The sequence below is a fragment of the Manis pentadactyla genome, chromosome 14 (genome assembly GCF_030020395.1).
Source record: "Manis pentadactyla isolate mManPen7 chromosome 14, mManPen7.hap1, whole genome shotgun sequence".
NCBI classification, from domain to species: Eukaryota; Metazoa; Chordata; class Mammalia; order Pholidota; family Manidae; genus Manis; species Manis pentadactyla.
In genome coordinates, this window is record NC_080032.1 from 24556322 (window position 1) to 24574939 (window position 18618).

Sequence of the window (18618 nt, forward strand, 5' to 3'; positions counted from 1 at the left end):
GGAAATTTTTTTAATCTGGGGGTTGGGAGAACGTACACAATTTCACGGAAACCGACATTCGCATTTTCTAAGGAAACCATGATACAATCAGATTCTCAAAGTGAGTCTAAAAACTGCAGTTGCCACCGCGCGGCAAGACCCCTTAGCTACGGAGAGACTCGGCTGCTCCCACACAATTAACTGCACATTCGATAGTCTTTCAATTCGATTGTTCAATTTAGCAGTTTTGGTCTTCGTGCAAAAAGTTAGAAAAAAGAAAAGCTCATTTTCTTCGAGACGATATGCCTTCAAGGCTCAAGGCGAGTGGTTAAATTTCTTAAAAACAAAACAAAACAAAAAAACTGCGCCTGTGACGAATCTGCTTCTTTCAATGTAAAGGTCCGCTTAGGTGGGCAAGTGACTCGCCCGTCGCTTGGAGTCCAGCGCCCGTCTCCGCGGGAAAAGGACCCGATCTTTGGTGAGGCGAGTGGGGCGGTTTGCCGAGCGCAGGGCCCATCCTGGCGAGAAGGACAAAAGCATTCGGCCCGGAGTGTGTGTCCGCGGGTGTGTGGGCCGCCATATTGAAACCTAGCAACGGGGGAGAACTTTCGGGGTTGTATTGCGGGGAGCTGGGTCGGTAGCTGGGGTGGGAAAGATTGGCCCCTTCCGCCTTGCGGTCACCCAGAAGGTGAGGGGTCTAGGGAGCCTGCCTGGAGGGTCGGCGGGCAAGGCAGTACCGCGGTGCTGCGGGTCATTGGGAGTATTGGCTTTCCCACTGAGATCCGTTTTAGCGCCCACGGCGCCACTGCGCATGCTCTGGAGGGATCTATGGGCCAAATTCAGTTTTGTTGCCCACTTTGGTGGGAAGAGCGGGGATGTCCTAGCTGCAGACTCGGTAAGGAGAGGCGTGCCTTGTTTGTTTATTTAATAATAGCCTTTATTCTTACAATAATTTATAATTAGAAAGCACTTTCGTAGAGTGACAGCTACATATTACACCCGATGTAAATTGTGCCTAATAATTTGAATAAATTTAAATCAAGATAGGACTAGGTCTTAAACCTGACGTTCTGACTCCCCGTCCAGTTCTCTTACACTTTCCACGTTTTTGTCTCTAATGGTTAACCGCCTATTTACCTCCACCCCCTCCACCATTCATCTCTCACATATCATCCCCGTTTATGATATTATGACATGAATCAAAGTACCCAAAGAATTTATAGGAATTTCAACATAATGCTGCAACAGAAGAGATTAACGAGAAAGAATATACATTCTTTGCAAGTGCAGGCAAAACAGTTATCCCAGTTACTAATTTCTACACCTAGAAATTAATGAGAAGCCATGAAATCCGCTGTTCTTTTGGCATTTAGTATTGATAGAATCTTACAGATGATGGAGATAACAGAAAATCCATGCTTATCTCTTTGTATTTCTCTTCAGATTGTAATTTGAAGAACTCGTAAAGCTTTCAACAGGAGCTTTATGTACAATAGCAGTTTTATTTGGTGGATCTTTGTGTCCTTTTCCTGTAGAATGAGGAAGGGATTCCTTGAGGTGTCTCAGCTTTAAAACCCAGAATCCTGGTGGGTTTTTTTCTATCCCATCTCTTAAGTTTGGTATTTTATGACAGGCATCTAAAGAAAGAGTTAAGAGCTTAAGTTCTGGAGTCAGAAAAGCCCTTGATTCTAACTCCCTGGCTGGACTACTTAGCTTTGTGATTTGGGGCAAAAAACAACCATTTTGCATCTCACATTCCTCATCTGAAACGGCAATAAGAGAACTTACGTCTTCGTAGTGTTCACAGATGGGGCATGTTAAATGCTTAGCACAGTGCCTCGCACCTCTGAAGTGTTCAGTAGTTAAACCTAATTATTATGGTCCTTGTTTTTCCCCCCTGTAACCCTGTAAATGGAGGTTAGGTGTAAGATCTAGAATTTCAGGGCCCATACAATGGAATCAATACAGAGACTACTAGAGCAGGGAGTGAGAGTCAGACAACATAGCACTTTCTCATTTTTTTTCATGTGGAGAAATTCCAGCCAGAGAGAGAAAAGACACAAAGTGAGTTAGAGGCGGAGCCCAGACTGGGATGCAGTTGTCTCCCTCCAGCTGTTAATAACTTTTCACTACTAAGGCTACCAAAGAGGAGTCTCCTCCAGAGTTGCTTGTTAATGATGACACACATATGCCCTCCTTTTACAATTTGGTGGCAGATAGCATGATGTCCTGCCTCTCAGCTCTCAATAAAGTTGTCCTTTTTGTCTGGTTTGGAAAAAAAGTCAGTGAATTTTTACTGAAGTTGGTTCAGCTGCCCAGTATTTAACAGGAAGTGTCCTAGAACCTGGAGATAAAGTGAGGCAGATACTAGATTGAAGTGCTTACTGTGTGTTGGCCAGACGTGATCATGGGAGGTTGTAAGGAAGAGAATAGTTCCAGGAGAGGAAATTGCACCAGTAAAGCATGGAGCTGGGGAATTAGGGCACATTCAAGGAATGAGAAATAATCCTGGGCAAAAGAGGTTTTGCAGTTGGGATATGGTGAGAAGGTAAGCGAGGCTCAGAGGTCCTGAGTGCCATGCCATTGGTTTGGATTTTATTCTGTAGGTGTTTAGCTTTTTTACTGAGGAAAAAAAATTCCACAGTGCACCCCCATAAACAATCACTCCCCTCTATATAACCCATCAACTGAAAAACAAAAGCAAAAAGATCCTTGAGGAAAATCTGCAAAAGAGGGGAAAAATTATAAATATTTTAATATCACAGAAAGATGCTATTAGGAGTGAGGATTACCATATAAATTTGACACAGCCTGTTTTTTAAATAATACATTTCAGCACTGGCTTTAAAGCTCTACATGAGCATTAGCCGTGTCTGAAGTATTGGCAAGCACTGTATTATTCCAGCAGATGCATGTCAATCTGTCTTCATGTATCAGACTCTCCTCTGAACTTTCCCACCATCTATCAAAAAAAAATGTACCATGTATCAGAATGAATGACAATTGTGCAGTGTGCTTGCTGGGCTAAAATTACCATTGCAATAAATTCTCATGCTCCAAGGTATAAATGGATTATCAGCTAGGAAATTGGCAAGAAATCCCATATTCCTTTTGAACCAAAGAGCTTGCTGCTGGGTCATTGTAGTTTTAGTTTTGCTACATGAGACATGCAAAATGCTGCATCCAAGCATCATTTTACCTTGTAGTTTTGTTTTTAAAATAGTCCTTATCTTTTAGTGACACATACTGTAATATCTGCATATGACCATGTAATATCTGAGATGTCTTTCAATGTAGCCCAGGAGCAGGGACTGAGGGGGCACCAATGAAACAAGACTGGCCACATGTTGGTCACAGTGGCAGTCGGCTGAGGGGTTTGTGGAGGGTTATGCCATTTTCTACAGTGGTACATGTTTGAAAATCTTGCTAGTAAAGAGTTTTAAAAAACACAATTTCTATAGCAGTTCCCAGTCTGGTTTTCCTGTGACCATTTTCAAGTCTCTGAAAGGCGAGCCTGGATTTTGATGTGTTGCCAAGTTATAAACGCAGTTGGTAAGTGCCCTCCCATGGATAAGATGGGTGACCAAGCATGTTGCCATCTGCTGCTTCCTGGGAAGGAGGGTGGGGGGTTGGGTAAGAGCATCTCAGAGTCCCACTGCCTGGCTTTCATGCTGTCTCCCCTGCTTTCTAGCTGGGAGGCCTCAGCCTCTGGGAATCTGCTTCTTTCCCTTTTGAAGAAAGGATGAACAATAGTATCTACTTCCTGGGGCTGTTGTAATGATTAAATGAATGGTTCATAGTAGGTGCTACCTAAATACTTGCTATGCTCCTTCCCAGAACATGAATGATTGGATGCCCATTGCCAAGGAGTATGACCCGCTTAAAGCTGGCAGCATTGATGGCACTGATGAAGACCCCCATGATCGTGCAGTCTGGAGGGCAATGTTGGCACGATACACACCCAACAAAGGTGTCACAGGAGACCCCCTCCTCACCCTGTTTGTGGCAAGACTAAACCTGCAGACCAAAGAGGAGAAGTTAAAGGAAGTATTTTCCCGCTATGGGGATATCCGGCGACTTCGGCTGGTGAGGGACTTGGTCACTGGCTTTTCGAAGGGCTATGCCTTCATCGAATACAAAGAAGAGCGGTCTCTGATCAAAGCTTACCGAGATGCAGATGGCCTGGTTATTGACCAACATGAGATATTTGTGGACTATGAACTGGAAAGAACTCTCAAAGGGTGGATTCCCCGACGACTCGGAGGAGGTCTGGGAGGGAAAAAGGAATCTGGGCAGCTGAGATTTGGGGGGCGGGATCGGCCTTTTCGAAAACCCATTAATTTGTCAGTTGTTAAAAACGATGAATATAGAGAGGGACGAAGGGAAAAGAGGGAGCGATCTCGATCCCGAGAAAGACACTGGGACTCGAGGACAAGGGAACGAAACCATGACCGGGGCCGGAAGAGATGGCAGGAAAGAGAGCCAGCCAGAGTGTGGCCTGAAAATGACTGGGGGAGAGAGAGAAACTTCAGAGACGACAGGGCCAAGGGGAGGGAGAAGAGGGACAGAAGTAAGTAGAGGTTCACCATCACCACCAGAGTCCCAACTAAGATACATAATAAGTACACACACACACACACACACACATAGACCTGCATTGCCTTTATATGAAGCGTAAGTTCAATGCTTGAATAAAACTGATAATGGGTTTTAGAGTAAGTTTTCTTTCTAGTCTGGAGCCCAGGTTCAAGCTGAACATGCTGGTATTGCAAATTTCTCTTCATCTTGTGTTCTAAGCTTATTAAATAAGTTCATGTTATTTAATAAATTTGAGAAACAATTTTGTACTTGCCAGCATCTGTACTGAAGGACATGTGTAAGGGGCCATCATTCTCATTTAATTTGCTAGTTGAGAATTTGTTTTGAGAATTTGATTTTGTGCCGTCTATTGGAAATGACCATTTTGAGGGCTTGGCTTTCCTTTTTTGGTGAGGAGGCTGGCATTTAAAATGAAAAACCAGTTGCTGGGCTCTGGGGTTGTGATTTGTGGCAATCTTCCAGCCCTTTGAAAAGATAAAGCTCAAAAGAAGTGATTAAGAAAATGAAATCAGTAAAAAGTTTGTATCTGGTTCTGATGGATTTGATTTGTCTTTTCCCTTTTGATCATCTGGCCTCTCATTTAAGAGCTAGAAACATTGCCCTTAACTCCTGATGACTTTTGAGTTAATACTGTACTGTTCACGTGGTTTTTTTGAAAAGCAACGCTTAGCATTTTTGTTCTATCAATGGCTGTATCTTTGAAAGTTCAGGTTCTTAAAATTCAAGATGTTTCATGGAAAATAAATGTCTGATTTAGTATCAAGACTCACACACTCAATACTAGGTTTTTTCATTAGTATGAATGCTACTTAGGGAACCTGCTACATATTTTTAAATTGTAGTCAGCTGTTAACAGAAAAATGAAAATTTCCTTCGTATATTTCTAGTGCAGAATTTATCTCCCACTCCTCAGAAAACAGCCTTGCAGCAACACCTTTCTGATTCCACCGTCATTTCGCTTACAGTGCTCCTTAATATGGCACCAAATGTGTGTGTTATGTGCTAGAGTTGGCAGGGTCTTTAAACGAGTGCTGCACATCAGGAAAGCATGTATTGTGAGATAGTATCAGAAGAAACAAATCTAGTTGCAGTGTTTAGTCTACCTGGGAATCAGAACACAGGTGGATTAAAAAATATGCACGGTCAGACCCTATCCCTGTATATTCAGGCCTGGTTTTGTATGGGCCCTGGTAACTAAAAAACTGATAGAACCTCCAAGGCAGGGAATTTAGCAGTTACCATCAACATGACCAAAGCTTACATCCTCTGACCCAGTAATTGCTTCTAGTTTATTCTGCAGACTGGTGCACATGTGTGAAAGTGTACAGTAGTTTTAGATAGTCACATTGGAAGGAAGCTACTTGACCATCAGTGCAGCCTGGACAAACAAACACACTATACATCTATGTGGTAGGCCAGGGTTCTCAGCCTTGCCACTGTGACATTTGGGGTGGAGGATTCTTTGCTGTGGGGGCTGTGGATGTTTAGCAACATCTCTGGAACCTACGCCCTCAATGATAGTAGCACCCCCCAACCAAAGATGTTTCCAGACATTGCCAGATGTCCCTGGGGGGCAAAATTGCCCATTAAGACCCACTGTTTTATGTACTGTTGTGGACAACGTTAGGTGCAGGGTATTCTAAGAACAGTGCAAAATAGCATGTATATAGTATGGTGCCATTTATGTAAAAAGAGAATGGAACTATTTCTACGTTTTTTTCCTTTATATAATTGCATGTATATAAACCATCTCAGCAAAGACACAGAAGAAACTGGATACATTGGTTACTCGGGAAAGGCAGCTAAAGGTTTGGGGGGTGTTCCTCACTATACATGCTTTTATACTCTGAGAATAAACTAGTAGTTCTAATAGGTTTTGAGAGTGACTGCTGTAAAGCAGCATTATCCTATCTGATCATTATTTTCAGCAATCTGGGAACAGAGTCTGTGTAGACTCTGTAATTTGACGTGATGACTTCTTTAGCAAACCATAGTGGAATGGGTAGAAAGCAACCCCCCCAACTGTACTCAAGTGCTCTGTTAGGAAATGCCTCTCTCAATCTGTGAGCACCCAGCCTTGGGCCCTGGGTGCTCTGTGGGTGGACAGACAGTGTTATTAGGGCAGATGCCCAACTTGCCAGTTGCAGACAGGGCGTGTGGCTCTCAGTCTGCCCCACAACCCCTAGAGTCAGTCAGACATGAGGTTCCCAAACCATCTTGCACCCTCTGCCCTCCCTCTGGCAAGTTCCCCCTCCAGCCCACATCTCTTAGGTTCCTGTACTCATTCCCAACCCACTTTAGAATCATTTATCTTCTTCACAGGGAACTAAAAATTTGACATAATGAAGTCTAAAAGGAAAACAGATGTCCAGAAAAAAAATCCACAAGAAATGAGAAACATGGCAATGTTTCATCCTTGGCAACTTTGGTCAGTACTGCATTACTCACAGCTGATTCCAAGGCACTAGCCTTGAACACATTTATTTTGTGTTTGAGCTCAGCTAGCCTGACCTGTGACTTTGGAGGCCCTGCTTGTCTAATCGATGCATCCTATATATTATACTACCACTGTGACAATTTCATGAATGTAACTGATGAAAATCTACCAATTACCTGCCTCCTGTTGTAGCATGACAAATCTGATAATAAAACTTCTACACACAGAATTTCATACAAAGCAAGTCAAACAGCAATTATAGTGACAAGTCATGTATTTGGCATAAAGAAGCTTGTGTTACTGAAGTTAATGCAAAAGTCTGTCCCCTGCTCATGGTATTATTAAATATATATCCTAAGAGATCAGTCATCTATTATAAACAGTGATAGCCTTGGGTATAAATAAACATTTCTTTAGGGTTTGGCATCAGTTTTTCAATGTTCTTCCTCAAAGCAGACAGTCTGTTTGAGGGACCAGTTTTGAAGGTGCGTCTGAACCAAGAGGTGTGCAAGGTAGTAACAGCTGGGGCTGCCAGGTTCGGTTGCAGGCACTGGCTGGTTCAGGTCCAAGGGCAGAGGTGGGCCACAGTCACAGATGCTGCAGGGCTTCCTGTCCTTGCTCCGTGTAACCGTCATCACGGCGGGAGTTGGCCCATTGGCCAAAGGACTCCTGGACGTGCACATTTCTCTGCATGTTAGCCAGGCGCTTCTTATCTCGGGAGAAGAAGCTAAACCTTTTGGAAGGGAAAGAAAGAAATGAGAGCCTGTTCTTGGCTTTGCACTTCAGAGATTTTGCAATGCCAGGGACATACAGCAGCAAAAATGGAAGGGAGCAGATCAACTCAAGTTGGGAAAGAAAAAGTTGGGGGTGCAGGTCAAAGTTACTTTAGAAAGCAGCAGGGGATTCTGCATGTCACTGTCAGTGGTTCCTTGGTGTAACACAGTGTGAGCAGTGTGTGTATGTACGTGATGTGCGATGAATCTCATCTCCTACCTTAACCACTACTGAGGGTTTCCTCTCATTACTAGTGGGAATAAAAAGCTGCTAGAAACATACATCATGAGTTTCTTTACCCTAATGATGCAGAGAAAATAATACTTGAAAGCCATGAGGAATGTAAGATGATTCCGATGTAAACAGATGAATTTTTTAATTTAAGTAGTTCTGTATTTAATTGGAATCTGGAAACTATATAAGTAGCACATAGCATATCAAGGCCCAGGTTTCATGGATATTACTGCTTAAGAAGAGGTGAAAATAGCTAAGAAAAAGGAGACGATTAAAAAATACAGAAAGTAATAGTACACATGCTTCTCTGATTAGATAAACATTGTGAATATAGTATGTGAATGAAGTTTGGGAAACACTGATTTGGAGTGTCACAAACTGACTTAATGGTGGAAGCCTTAAGAAGTTACCACTGTAGCTAGCTACATAGCAACAGCTAATGTAGACCAAGAGGTCTTTTAAAAACAGCTGTGGCAATTGCTCATTGATCATTCAGAGTGAACGATCTGATGCCTATAAGATAAGGGTAGAAATCACAGGCAAAAAGCTTATAAGTAGCCCATTTGAAACAAGGTGTGTTGGAACTCCACCCAAACAGAGACAGTAACCCTGGCCAGTAGCCTGAGTTGGCCAACCTGAGTATTTCCCAAAAACCCTTTCTAAGGTACAACTGTCCATTGATACTCCCAGGCTCTAATAAGACTCCTTCTATTCTCACCAAGGTCTCCTACTTTTGAATTTTGGTTTCTGAACTTGGTAAGAGACACAGTAGCTATGTTATATTTCTCAGGGGCAGGAAAAGGTGTGAATCACTAAGAAATCAAAGCTTCACCTCAACTATTTTTAGTTCCTTCTGTCTGTCACCTGTGAGTTCTCTTATTTTTTTAAGTGCTGTGGTCTATGGAGTTCAGTTATAATCTCATCTGGGTAAAAATGATCTTACTATTCTGTGGCTATGGATCCTACAGTAACTTCCTATGAGGAATAAAGTGGTCTTTTATTGTAAAGCTGGAGCAAGCCAAGTTTATCTGGAGAAATTCTCCCTACTAGCTGGTCTCTTTTCTCTACAATAAATACTGGCAAATGAAGGCACAACGTTCATACTAGGCTATGTGTGAGCTCTTTCCATAGTGTCATCAGGGCAATTAACTGCCCCAAAATACAGCAAAAACATGTCACTGTTACATTCCATCTCTGCCTGACTCAAGTAAGCAGGAAAGCCACTTGCCAATTCCTGTCAAAGGGGACACAGAGAGAATCAAAGCATCAGCCCCCTCCTCTGCTTTTCCTTTTTTAACAAGATCAAATGGCTTGTTGATGATGGCAAAACAAAGCAGTTTAGAAAGCTAGGGCATGTAACACAGCGTTAGTGTCACTCAGTGGGGGGCAGTTACAGTGGGTGTTGATTACTGACCCGTCATTTAAAGGACCTTCTTTACTGCATCATGGACAAGGTGGTTTTAGAATGAAAACAGAAAAGACAAAAAGAATTATCGGTGACAGAGCTGAGAATTCCAAGGCCTTGCTCGTGCAGACTGAGTGCCATGAATGGCATGTTTGAAATCACACTTGACACCCACTTCATATGGGAGTGTGCAGGCAATGGCCATGCAGCTAAGTGGCCGAAGAGGACTGGCCAGCCCGAGCAGCAGCCACAGCAGACACTCCAAAACGAAACCAGAAAAACACAATGCCTACAAGGGAAACAAGTCGTCGGACAGGCTGCAGGGTGGGGTCATCTATTATCAGTCCAGCTGCTACCATGGGCATTATGGCTGTAAAGATCCTGATTAGAAAGTACAGACAGACACAGAGAAAATAAAAACAGGGGAGGGAGGCATGAAAAATAAACACACTCCACACACAGACCAGCCGAAGGGTTTACTTATGGTATATGTTAAGGGTAGAACTATGCCCACCCCAGATTTCTCATGCTGAAGTCCTAACCCTCAGCACCTCAGAATGTGACCTTCCTCGGAGACAGGCTGCTTATAGATGTGACTAGTTAAGATGAAGCTATAATGGGGTAGGGTGGGTCCTTATAGATGGGGAAATTTGGGAACAAACATGCACACAGGAACACGGCAATGTGAACATGAAGGCAGAGATCAGGGTGATGAGTATACAAGCCTGCTATGGCCAAGGATGGCCAGCAAACCACAGAAGTTACAGGAGAGGCATGGAACATTCTCCCTCAGGGCCCTCAGAAGGAGCTGGCCCCTGCCACCGGCCTTCGAGCTTAGACTCCTAGCCTCCGGAAGTGACAGACAAAACATTTCTGTTAAGTCAGAGCCAACGGTGAATGCTCATCTCTGTCCATTGGGCTGGGCAAGGAAAATGAAGAAACTCCAACCAAGCCACCAGAGCTTATTTTGAACATCCTTGATCCTTTTTGTTTGTTTTAGGTGTTGGCTGGGAAAAGATACAAAATGACTTCAAATGAGGTTTGTGGATTCTTTGTGTTTTTGCATCACCTTTGCTACTCTTTACAGAGGAGCTGGGGGTTGACATCTTGGAACCTAAATGGCTTCTCATGGTGACAATGAGAAGAAGGGGACATCTTTTGCTAAATGAATGGGCCCCATCCCCAGAGACCAGGCTATGAGGCACAGGTGGCTTTCCAGGGGCTCTAAGCCACATGGTTCTGCACTTACCATTGCCAGGACCCCTTTCTTAGCATCACAGGGGGCCCCCACAGACGCAGTCATTGTATGAGATGGCTCCAGACGCAGGGTGGGCATTTTACTTGGAGAACTGTCTGCCCACCTGGAAATGCTGGATTTCATTTGTTGCCTGGACAGAGACCAGGCTGGTGCAGAGGGGCCCCAGGACTCCTGGAGGCTCCAGCTGAGTTACTCTCTGTCTCACTGAGTGGATGGTCCCCTCCCTCCCTTTGCAGGTGCCTCCCTGCAGAAGCCACCTCTAGAGGAACAGCCACTTCCAAGAAAGAAGACTGGCCAGGTTTGGTCAAAAGTTTATGTCCTGGATACAGTGTAACTGGTTTTAACTACCCCCTCCCTGCCAAATATTTCTGGAAGACTCAAATCAGATGAAGTTTTAACAGTGGCATTTCAAGCAGTGGAATGGGCGGATGTGAAGAAGCTATTTCTGGGCCAAAGTGAGGAGGGTGGTGGGTAGGAGGACAGGGACAGAATGCACTGTTGCTGTTACTGTTCGATACTGGGGTGGCCGCCTACTCCAAGGCCAACCTTTCCGGTGTGTAAGGCCGGCTATTCCGATCTGAAGCCTCCCCGGCTGTCCCTCTGCACCCACTGCCTGCCTCCTGCCTCCCTGCTCAGCCCCTCTGCCCCTGCTTAGCAGAACGCAGCTGCGTGTGCATCTGCGGGACCATGACCGAGCCAGGAGACCTCACAAAGGGGGCCCTGGTGCCTGGCATCCACTGGGGACGACTCAGGCACTCCCTCGTGACCCTCCCAGGCAGTGCCAATCTCTTCGGTCAGCAGCTGCTCAATCACAAGCTATTCTTGGAACGTCTTGTGGGCACACTGTTTTGACTACTGGCAGGAGTTTCTGGTTCTCTTGACCAGATCAGCCTAGAAATATAGACTCTGGCATCTCTAGCTCGTGGTACATTTGAGAGATAAGAGAACTGGGCAGTCAGTCCACAGCTGGTGACTTGGGGAGCGGGACAAGAAGAGGGGTGGGGAAGGCAGCTGGGGCAAGCAGTGGGCAGGGCAGCAGACAAAGGCCTGGGTTCAAATCCCCACCTTTGATCCTTCCTAGCAGTATGATCCAAATGGGCTTCTCCAGCCCATTTCCTAATCTGAGAAATGGGGCTACTTGTCCCAGCTCTGAATCCATGACAGGGTAGAAGATACCTCAGTTCTGGTGCTCTAAGCCAGTGAAGCCCTTTCAAATCTCTGTGGTAGTTAACGCTTACTTGTCGGTGGGTGGGGAAACCTGGTCCAGAGCAGAAAGCTGAGCTGGGAAGTAGCAGTGAGTTGCAATCAAGAGGCTATGTGACTGATACTCCACAAAAGCAAGGACAAAGGGACCAGACAGGCCCAGATGGGGGCAAAGGAGTGAAGGATGGAAAGGGGGAGAGGTGTGGAACCCTCTTAAGAGAGGCCCTTCCCTGCCTGAGGATCTGGGCTCTTGGGCTACAGTGATGCAGCTTCCAGCCAGCAGACGAGGTGGACAAAGGCAACCAGTGTTTTGTTCAGATGCAGCTATCCCCTAGAAGGCCAGGGTGGCACGGATTAGCCACCTGCCCTCCATGGACAGGAGAGTGTGATTTTCTCTCTCTTTCAGTCTGTCTGTCTCTCTGGCTCCCTGATTCTGTTAGGCAGGGAAACAGAAATGAATGGGATGGGAAGAGAATAGGGCCAGTAGAGCCCACTAGAAGGGACTCAAAAGAGTTAACCAGCTAAAAATAGAAAGCTCAGAAGGCCAGGAGCAACTTGGCCTAGAAGTTTGAATACTCCCCAGATAAAGAAAAGTACCTCAGCATAGCCTGTGTTTTCACTGTGTCAGTTAGAACATACCATTGTAAGATTCACTTTAGCACCTGCTGAAGGGCCCAGCTTATTCAGGAAGAGTTCTATCTTAAAGCTAAGATTGCATTTTAATCAAACGGACAGTGGCTCAGCCCACCTTTGGAGGCAGGGCAGACAGTCTTGATTGATATGCTTCCAGACAGAAGCTGATATCCTGGAAAGGAATCAAAGCAGTATATTCTTATGTTAAGTTAAAAAAAAACAGAAAAAAACTTAATTTCTTAGCAAAGTTGAACATCCTGGGACAATCTGGCCAGTCCGCACCTGGCCCTTTGTCGCATTCCTGAAAGTCCTCAACCGCCTATAAAACCCCAGACCCTAAACCCTTAAAGGCTCCTCTCTCTGAGGTTGCCTGCACTTTCTAAGTGCATGACTTCAATAAAACTCTTTCCCAGCCTTTCAGTGAGCTCCTCTCTCTGAGGTCGCCTGCACTTTCTCTCTCTTTAAGTAACTTTAAATAAAACTTTTACTCTGCTTCACTACTGTGTCTCTGCCCTTCAATTCTTTGTTGCGGTGGGGACAAGAACGGAGGAAAATACACAACGCTCCCCTAACAATTCCAGATGCTTCTCCTGCCAGACTGAGACCCAGGTCTTGCTGAGCAACTGGGGGCCACACTAAAGAGGAAAAAGGTTTCGAAAATGGGGCCCCAGGGTCATTTCTGGAACTACCTGGAAAAGAGGATCAGATACCACAACCTACCTAGGTGTAGGTAGAAGAACTGATGGAAAGAAGATTGTTGACTAATCTTGAGAACTTTCCTCTGGATTTTATTCAGTTTGAGATTTGAAAAAGTCAACACTTAATTACCTGTTTTAGAGAAAAGGGGACTGGAATGGAAAACTACAAAGTCAGAACAGCCCAGCTTCAGGAGGCATGCTTGTAACCCTGAGACCTGGAATCCCAGTGCTTGAGGCCCTGCTAAGGCAGCAGAGTGAAGATGCTACTAGGAAGGTCTGATTTTTAGGACCCAGGAAAGAACGGGAGGAAGGAGAGGCTGGTCACCTGGTCTCGCCCCTCCCCCAGCCCAGGGAGGGACTGGGTGGGAGGGGCTCGTAAACTCTTTCTCAGGTTCCCCAGGTTTTACCCCAAAACCCAAGATCTATTCCGCTCATCCTTACCTGGGGGTGGATCAGACTTAAGAGAAGGCATCCCACTTCTTACCAAGCCCTGGATGAGAAACCCTAACCAAGATAAGAGGCATTCCTGGTACTGAGCACATCACAGACTCCAGACCGAAGGGTTCACTCAGCCCCAAGATGAGGCTTCTGTTGGCCTAGCACTCTGACCTTGCTCGGGGCCTATCTTTCCCCTAATTTCAGTGCATGGTAACGGTGGAGTTAAAGCTACTGTAAATTCAAGCATGAGAATGAGAGACCCACATGGGAGGATGCGATGCGCTGCCCTGATGGCCCAAAGGGTGGCCGTGTGGCCCAGGCACACTGCGACCCAGCTTTGCAACTTCTGTGCCACCGGAGTTTCAGACAAAGTGGAAGCTTGAGCTGAAGGCAGCACACTGCCACCCCCCACAGAAAGGAAACTGTCAGAGATGGAGGGCATGAGACAGAGCCCTGATGGCAAGGCCTGGATCCAGCGGTGACTTGGGAATTTCTGGCTACTTGGCCAACAGTTTTTCTTTCTTCTTCTTAAGTTACCTTGAGTTGAGTTTCAATTGCCAATGGAAGATTACTAATACGTGGCCAAAACAGTGTTGTGGTTGGGAGGAAGCCTTTATGGTTCTAACCTGCACCCCTAGGAAAAATTTATACCAAACCTGAACTGGGGACCATACCCCCTTCCAAATTCAGCAGAGATCAAAGGCCAAGCAAATATGCAAAGTGAAGCTGGCAAGAGAGGCTTGGAAAAAAGCCCCATGCTAACCCACACATTCCAAAGGGCAGCTAGCTTTTCCCTTGGCCACTAGGGCCCAGAATCTGAACAAGCCACCCTTTCCAAGACTGGAGGGTCCAGCAGTTACAAGGCTACACACATTTTGGAGCCATTTCCATTCACCAATGCGGAGCAAACTTACCAATTCATGTGAAGAGAACCAGCCAGGAGTTTCCAAACATAATGGGACTTACAGGGTTGATGCATCTGAGTTAACACCCTAATTCCTCTCCCCACTTACTCTGGTGGCTTTTCAACCCATAAAACTTTCGCTGGGGCTTGAGGGAAAGAACCCACCTCTTCTGTAATAAACCTTGGGGACAGCTGGAAGGTGAAGAGCTAGGAAGACCCTCCTGGGGGGATTACAAACTGCAAGACAACAGTGTGAGCCTGAGGCCCTCCTGCAAAGAGTAAAATATGGCAAAGAACACTGGCTCTGCCTTTTACTACCTGAGTGACCCTAAGCAGCTGCCTATTTCCTTAACTGTAAATGGGAACTTCAGTGCTTTCATCTCAGGTCAGTAGTGAGTGAGCAGCCCGACACTCCAGGGCTATGGTGAGGACTCTGAGATTCTGTATGGGCAGCACCTGGCCCACAGTATGTTCTTAGGAGATATTAAGTAATTTGACCCGAGGTTTTACCCCTTTATCTGAAGGGCTACAGAGGTCAATGAACCAGAAATTATATGCAAGACTGTGTATTTTTTTTCTTTTCCCAAGGAAAAGATCTGCAAACTCTCATCTCACTAATTGAGAATCTCAAAGGGGTCTTCTGACACCAAGAACCACTAATGTAGCCTGAAGTCTAGTTGAGGGCAAAACTAGGTTCCTAGTTCTCCTGCAACCGGTCCTGACTGTATATATTAGGCAACAGTAAGTACTTAATGGACAGGAGGGGTTGGTGGATGAATTATCACAAAAACACAAAGATGGGGTGGACCTGGGCCCATTCCAGACATCTCAGAGCTGGGGTTTCAAGCCCTTAAGATTTGTGAATCTCCCTAACCAGTGTTATTTGCTGCCCAGAGACACACCCCACCTGATACACTCAAGCAAGCCCTGAGCATCAGCCACAGGCCCCACCCCCTGCCCACCTCTCAGGCTTCCCCGAACCTCTCTGCCTAGGGACCCCAGGTGGATAGCAACACTCAGGTACAGAGGTGAACTCAGAGTCAAGGGCCAGGCCCAAAATGCTCCAGGGTGAGGTCCAACTCAGCAGGTGCTTAGTGATAAGCTTGGCCCTGGAGCAGGTGCCCAGAAGTGAGAGGCCCTGGAACCACCAGGTCAGTCGTGAGCGAGCAGCCCCACACTCCTGAAGCACATCACTTACAGTCGTTTGATCCCAGACTCCGGCTGGGGGGACATTCTCTGGTGAACGATGGGTGCAGGTTGGGGTATTCGGTTTTCCTCTTCTATCTCTTCACTGGAAGAAGTTGAGAGGTGTGAGATAAAAGTAAAAAATTCCCTGAGAGCTGGAAAGTTCCAGAAGGGTACTGTCTGATAGTCTGGGAGGACTTGTACTTTTTCAGGGGAGTGAGGCGGTAACAGTGGCCTCTGCCCCAATAATCTCTCTGCCTAGGGGGCTGGACTCTAAGCGATGGGCGTGGCTGCTTAAGAGGAAGGGTTAGCCTTGGAGGCAGTGGACAGGTACCTGTTGGTCAAATGTGAGGAATTTTAGGAAAAGGAACCCACATCTCAATTTTCAATTTTCTTTGAAGATTCAAGCCCAATAGAATTTCCTGTTTCCTGTCTTGCCAAATGCTTGTCCCCATACCTTTGTGGTTTCTTCCATTTGGAATACATCATCCACCCCACAACATCTCCCATACCTGAATGGTACCTTATCCTTTAGGGAAGGCATCAAATACCACCTCCTCCATGAAGCCTTCCTGATTTCCACCCCATCCCCAAGTGGTCTCTACCTTCTTTGAAGAGCCAGTGCACACAGCATCTATAGTTTTCTTATAAAAATGTGTGGTATTATATTTTCTATACATTTCTTATCTTCCCTCTTGGAGCAGGGACCACATCTGGTGCATCTGTCTTTCTTTCCAGCTTTCCATTCAATATATATTCTGTGCATCTATTCTGTGCTACGCTCTGTTCTCAGTGTTGGGAACTTAGCCATGAACAAGACAAATAAGGCTTCTGGTTTCATGTGGTTACAGTTCGGTATGGAAACAGACGATAAAGTAGCACATTAATGAACAGGACTCATGTGAGAATGTAAAAAGGGCCCTGAAGAAAGTAAACCTTGGCAAAGTGACAGTGACTGGCACCAGGTACTCTTCTGAATGGGTGGTAGTGGGGAAAGAAGGCCTTTCTGAGAAGGTGACATCTGACCTGAACCCTGAATGACCAGGAGTCAACCATGGTAAGAGCCAAGGGGAATGGTTTCCCAGCTGCAGGAGCACCATGTACAAAGGTCCTGAGGTAGAAACAAGTGTGGTGTGTTTTGAGGAACCACCTGAAGGGCAGTGTGTACAAAGCTGAACAAGTATGAGGTGGCATGGTACGAGACGGGGTCTAGGACAGGAGCAGCACTGTCCACAGACCGTTCCACGATGATGCAAATATACCCTCTCTGTGTTGTCCAATATGTCAGTCATTAGCCACAAGTGCCAACTGAGCACTTGAAAAGTCGCGACTGCAACTGAGGAACTGAACTTTAAATTTTAATTTAACTCATTTAAATTTAAATTTGAATAGCCACATGGCTACCAGCTACCATATCTGGACAGTGCAGCTCTATTATGTGCAAAGAGTTCATTGGTCATGGACTGAATTTTAGTATGAACGTTTTTCTCTTTCACCACAAAAATATTAATGTGTTTGATTTTGGGGAGCTGCCCCAGACCTTGCTGGTGCTATACCAAGGCAGTACCTAGTATGGTAATATTCCTTTTGAACAGCTGGGAAGTTCTCAATTATAAACTGCAGCTGGCCCCAAGAGTTTCAGAAAGGGACTGCGAGCTTGTAAGTGCTTCAGGCCACTTACAAGATGATAAAGATGCAATCCTTGTCTTCCAGGAACTAACCATCCCCAAACTGCACGACCCCAGAAAGGAGCCAGCTTGGGAGCTCACGGACACGCACCTCTTATAGTATGCCAGCTCCTCCTGCAATAAAAACACCTTGGACTTGAGCTCGTTCCTTTCGTGCAGCACGTCCCGCAGCTCCTGCAGTGTGAATCGGGGGCGGTTGGGGTCCTTGAGATCCATGGCCACCTTCTCTGCCTCTGAGACACACTCCTCCTCTCCTGGCTCCGTCTGGAGGAGGCAAGATGCTGCTAATGAATTCCTGGCGGCCACCATCAGCACCCACTCCGCATCGTGCCAGAGCCCGAATTTCCCACCTTCCCAGGGCCTTAGCAGCTTGCTGAGGGCGCTATTTTAAGAACTTGCGGGCGGCCTCTGCTCACGTTCTGTGCAGTCAGCCATCCCTCTGGAGATGAAAGCCAGCAGCCACCTGTTCATTGTTTGCCTTCTCAAAGCCAGACCCGCAGTCCTAGCGCCTCCCCACCTGACTCAGGGGTTTATTACAAGTAACGGGAAGAGGTGTCCAAGGAGAGGAAACAGTGTGCCTCAGTGCCACCACCCTTATCAGTCTGCCTGCTTTCCCTTCCCCACATTGTCTCCTCATAGTCTTACTAAGACCCCTGCTAATTTGGCCAAAGTTTTTGGAATCAGAGCCTACGCATAATTCCCTACTGCTTTTTCATCTGACACTAAGTGATACACATTTTCGCATTTGTTACTGGCCTTCTGGTCAAGCCCCTTCCTTGCCAGGGGCTTGGGCACCTGGTCCCTGAGCTCAGTGGGTGCCCCATCAGGGAGGAGGGGGAGAGGGACATCATACGCAGGGTGTTTCTCTTCAATGAAGGTCACTGGATGGATCCTAGCATGCCAAGTCACCTGCTACAGGCCGGACCCAAACCCTGTCCTCCCCCCCCGTCCCTAACAAGGAGCTGGTTTTTAAAATTATGGTAAAATACACTTAACATGAAATTTGCCATTTTAAAATATACAATTCATTGACAATGGTGTACAGCCACCACCTCTGTCTAGTTCCAAAACATTTTCATCCCCCCAAAAGGAGACCCCGAACCCATTAGCACTCACTCCCCATTCCCACCACTCCCAGCCCAGGCAACCAATCTCTCTCCATCTCTACAGATTTGCCTTTTCT

General features: G+C 46.0%; 2 protein-coding genes and 1 long non-coding RNA gene across 6 annotated transcripts in view; 2 read left to right on the forward strand and 1 right to left on the reverse strand.

Annotated features, from left to right (window-relative positions):
- The first annotated feature begins 332 nt into the window (after positions 1 to 332).
- SNRNP35 (small nuclear ribonucleoprotein U11/U12 subunit 35) lies at positions 333 to 5343 on the forward strand. 3 transcript variants are annotated; one of them, XM_057492530.1, is made up of 3 exons: positions 378 to 457; positions 3441 to 3531; positions 3817 to 5343. In XM_057492530.1, the coding sequence occupies exon 3, from the start codon at positions 3820 to 3822 to the stop codon at positions 4555 to 4557; it is 738 nt and encodes a 245-aa protein (XP_057348513.1). In that variant the 5' UTR covers positions 378 to 457; positions 3441 to 3531; positions 3817 to 3819; the 3' UTR covers positions 4558 to 5343. The 3 variants fall into 3 exon arrangements, with proteins under 3 accessions (XP_057348512.1, XP_057348513.1, XP_057348514.1); XM_057492531.1 differs by having other exon boundaries at positions 392 to 457; positions 3444 to 3531; XM_057492529.1 differs by lacking the exon at positions 3441 to 3531 and having other exon boundaries at positions 333 to 457.
- Positions 5344 to 7271: 1928 nt separating this feature from the next.
- RILPL1 (Rab interacting lysosomal protein like 1) overlaps positions 7272 to 18618 on the reverse strand; it is a 36355-nt gene continuing 25008 nt past the window's right edge. For both annotated transcript variants that reach the window (XM_036921978.2, XM_057492527.1), the window contains 3 exons: positions 17527 to 17699; positions 15761 to 15853; positions 7272 to 7748 (listed from right to left, as the gene is read on the reverse strand). In XM_036921978.2, coding sequence (XP_036777873.1) covers positions 7604 to 7748; positions 15761 to 15853; positions 17527 to 17699 — 411 coding nt within the window. In that variant the 3' untranslated portion in view covers positions 7272 to 7603. The remainder of the gene's footprint in view (positions 7749 to 15760; positions 15854 to 17526; positions 17700 to 18618) is intronic.
- LOC118930521 (uncharacterized) lies at positions 12701 to 13019 on the forward strand. The gene is made up of 2 exons (XR_005032106.2): positions 12701 to 12887; positions 12962 to 13019. It is a non-coding gene; the product is annotated as an uncharacterized LOC118930521 (long non-coding RNA).

Excerpts from the sequence above, each read along its gene's own strand:
- SNRNP35 (XM_057492529.1), top strand. The coding sequence starts at position 3,820 with ATGAATGATTGGATGCCCATTGCCAAGGAGTATGACCCGCTTAAAGCT.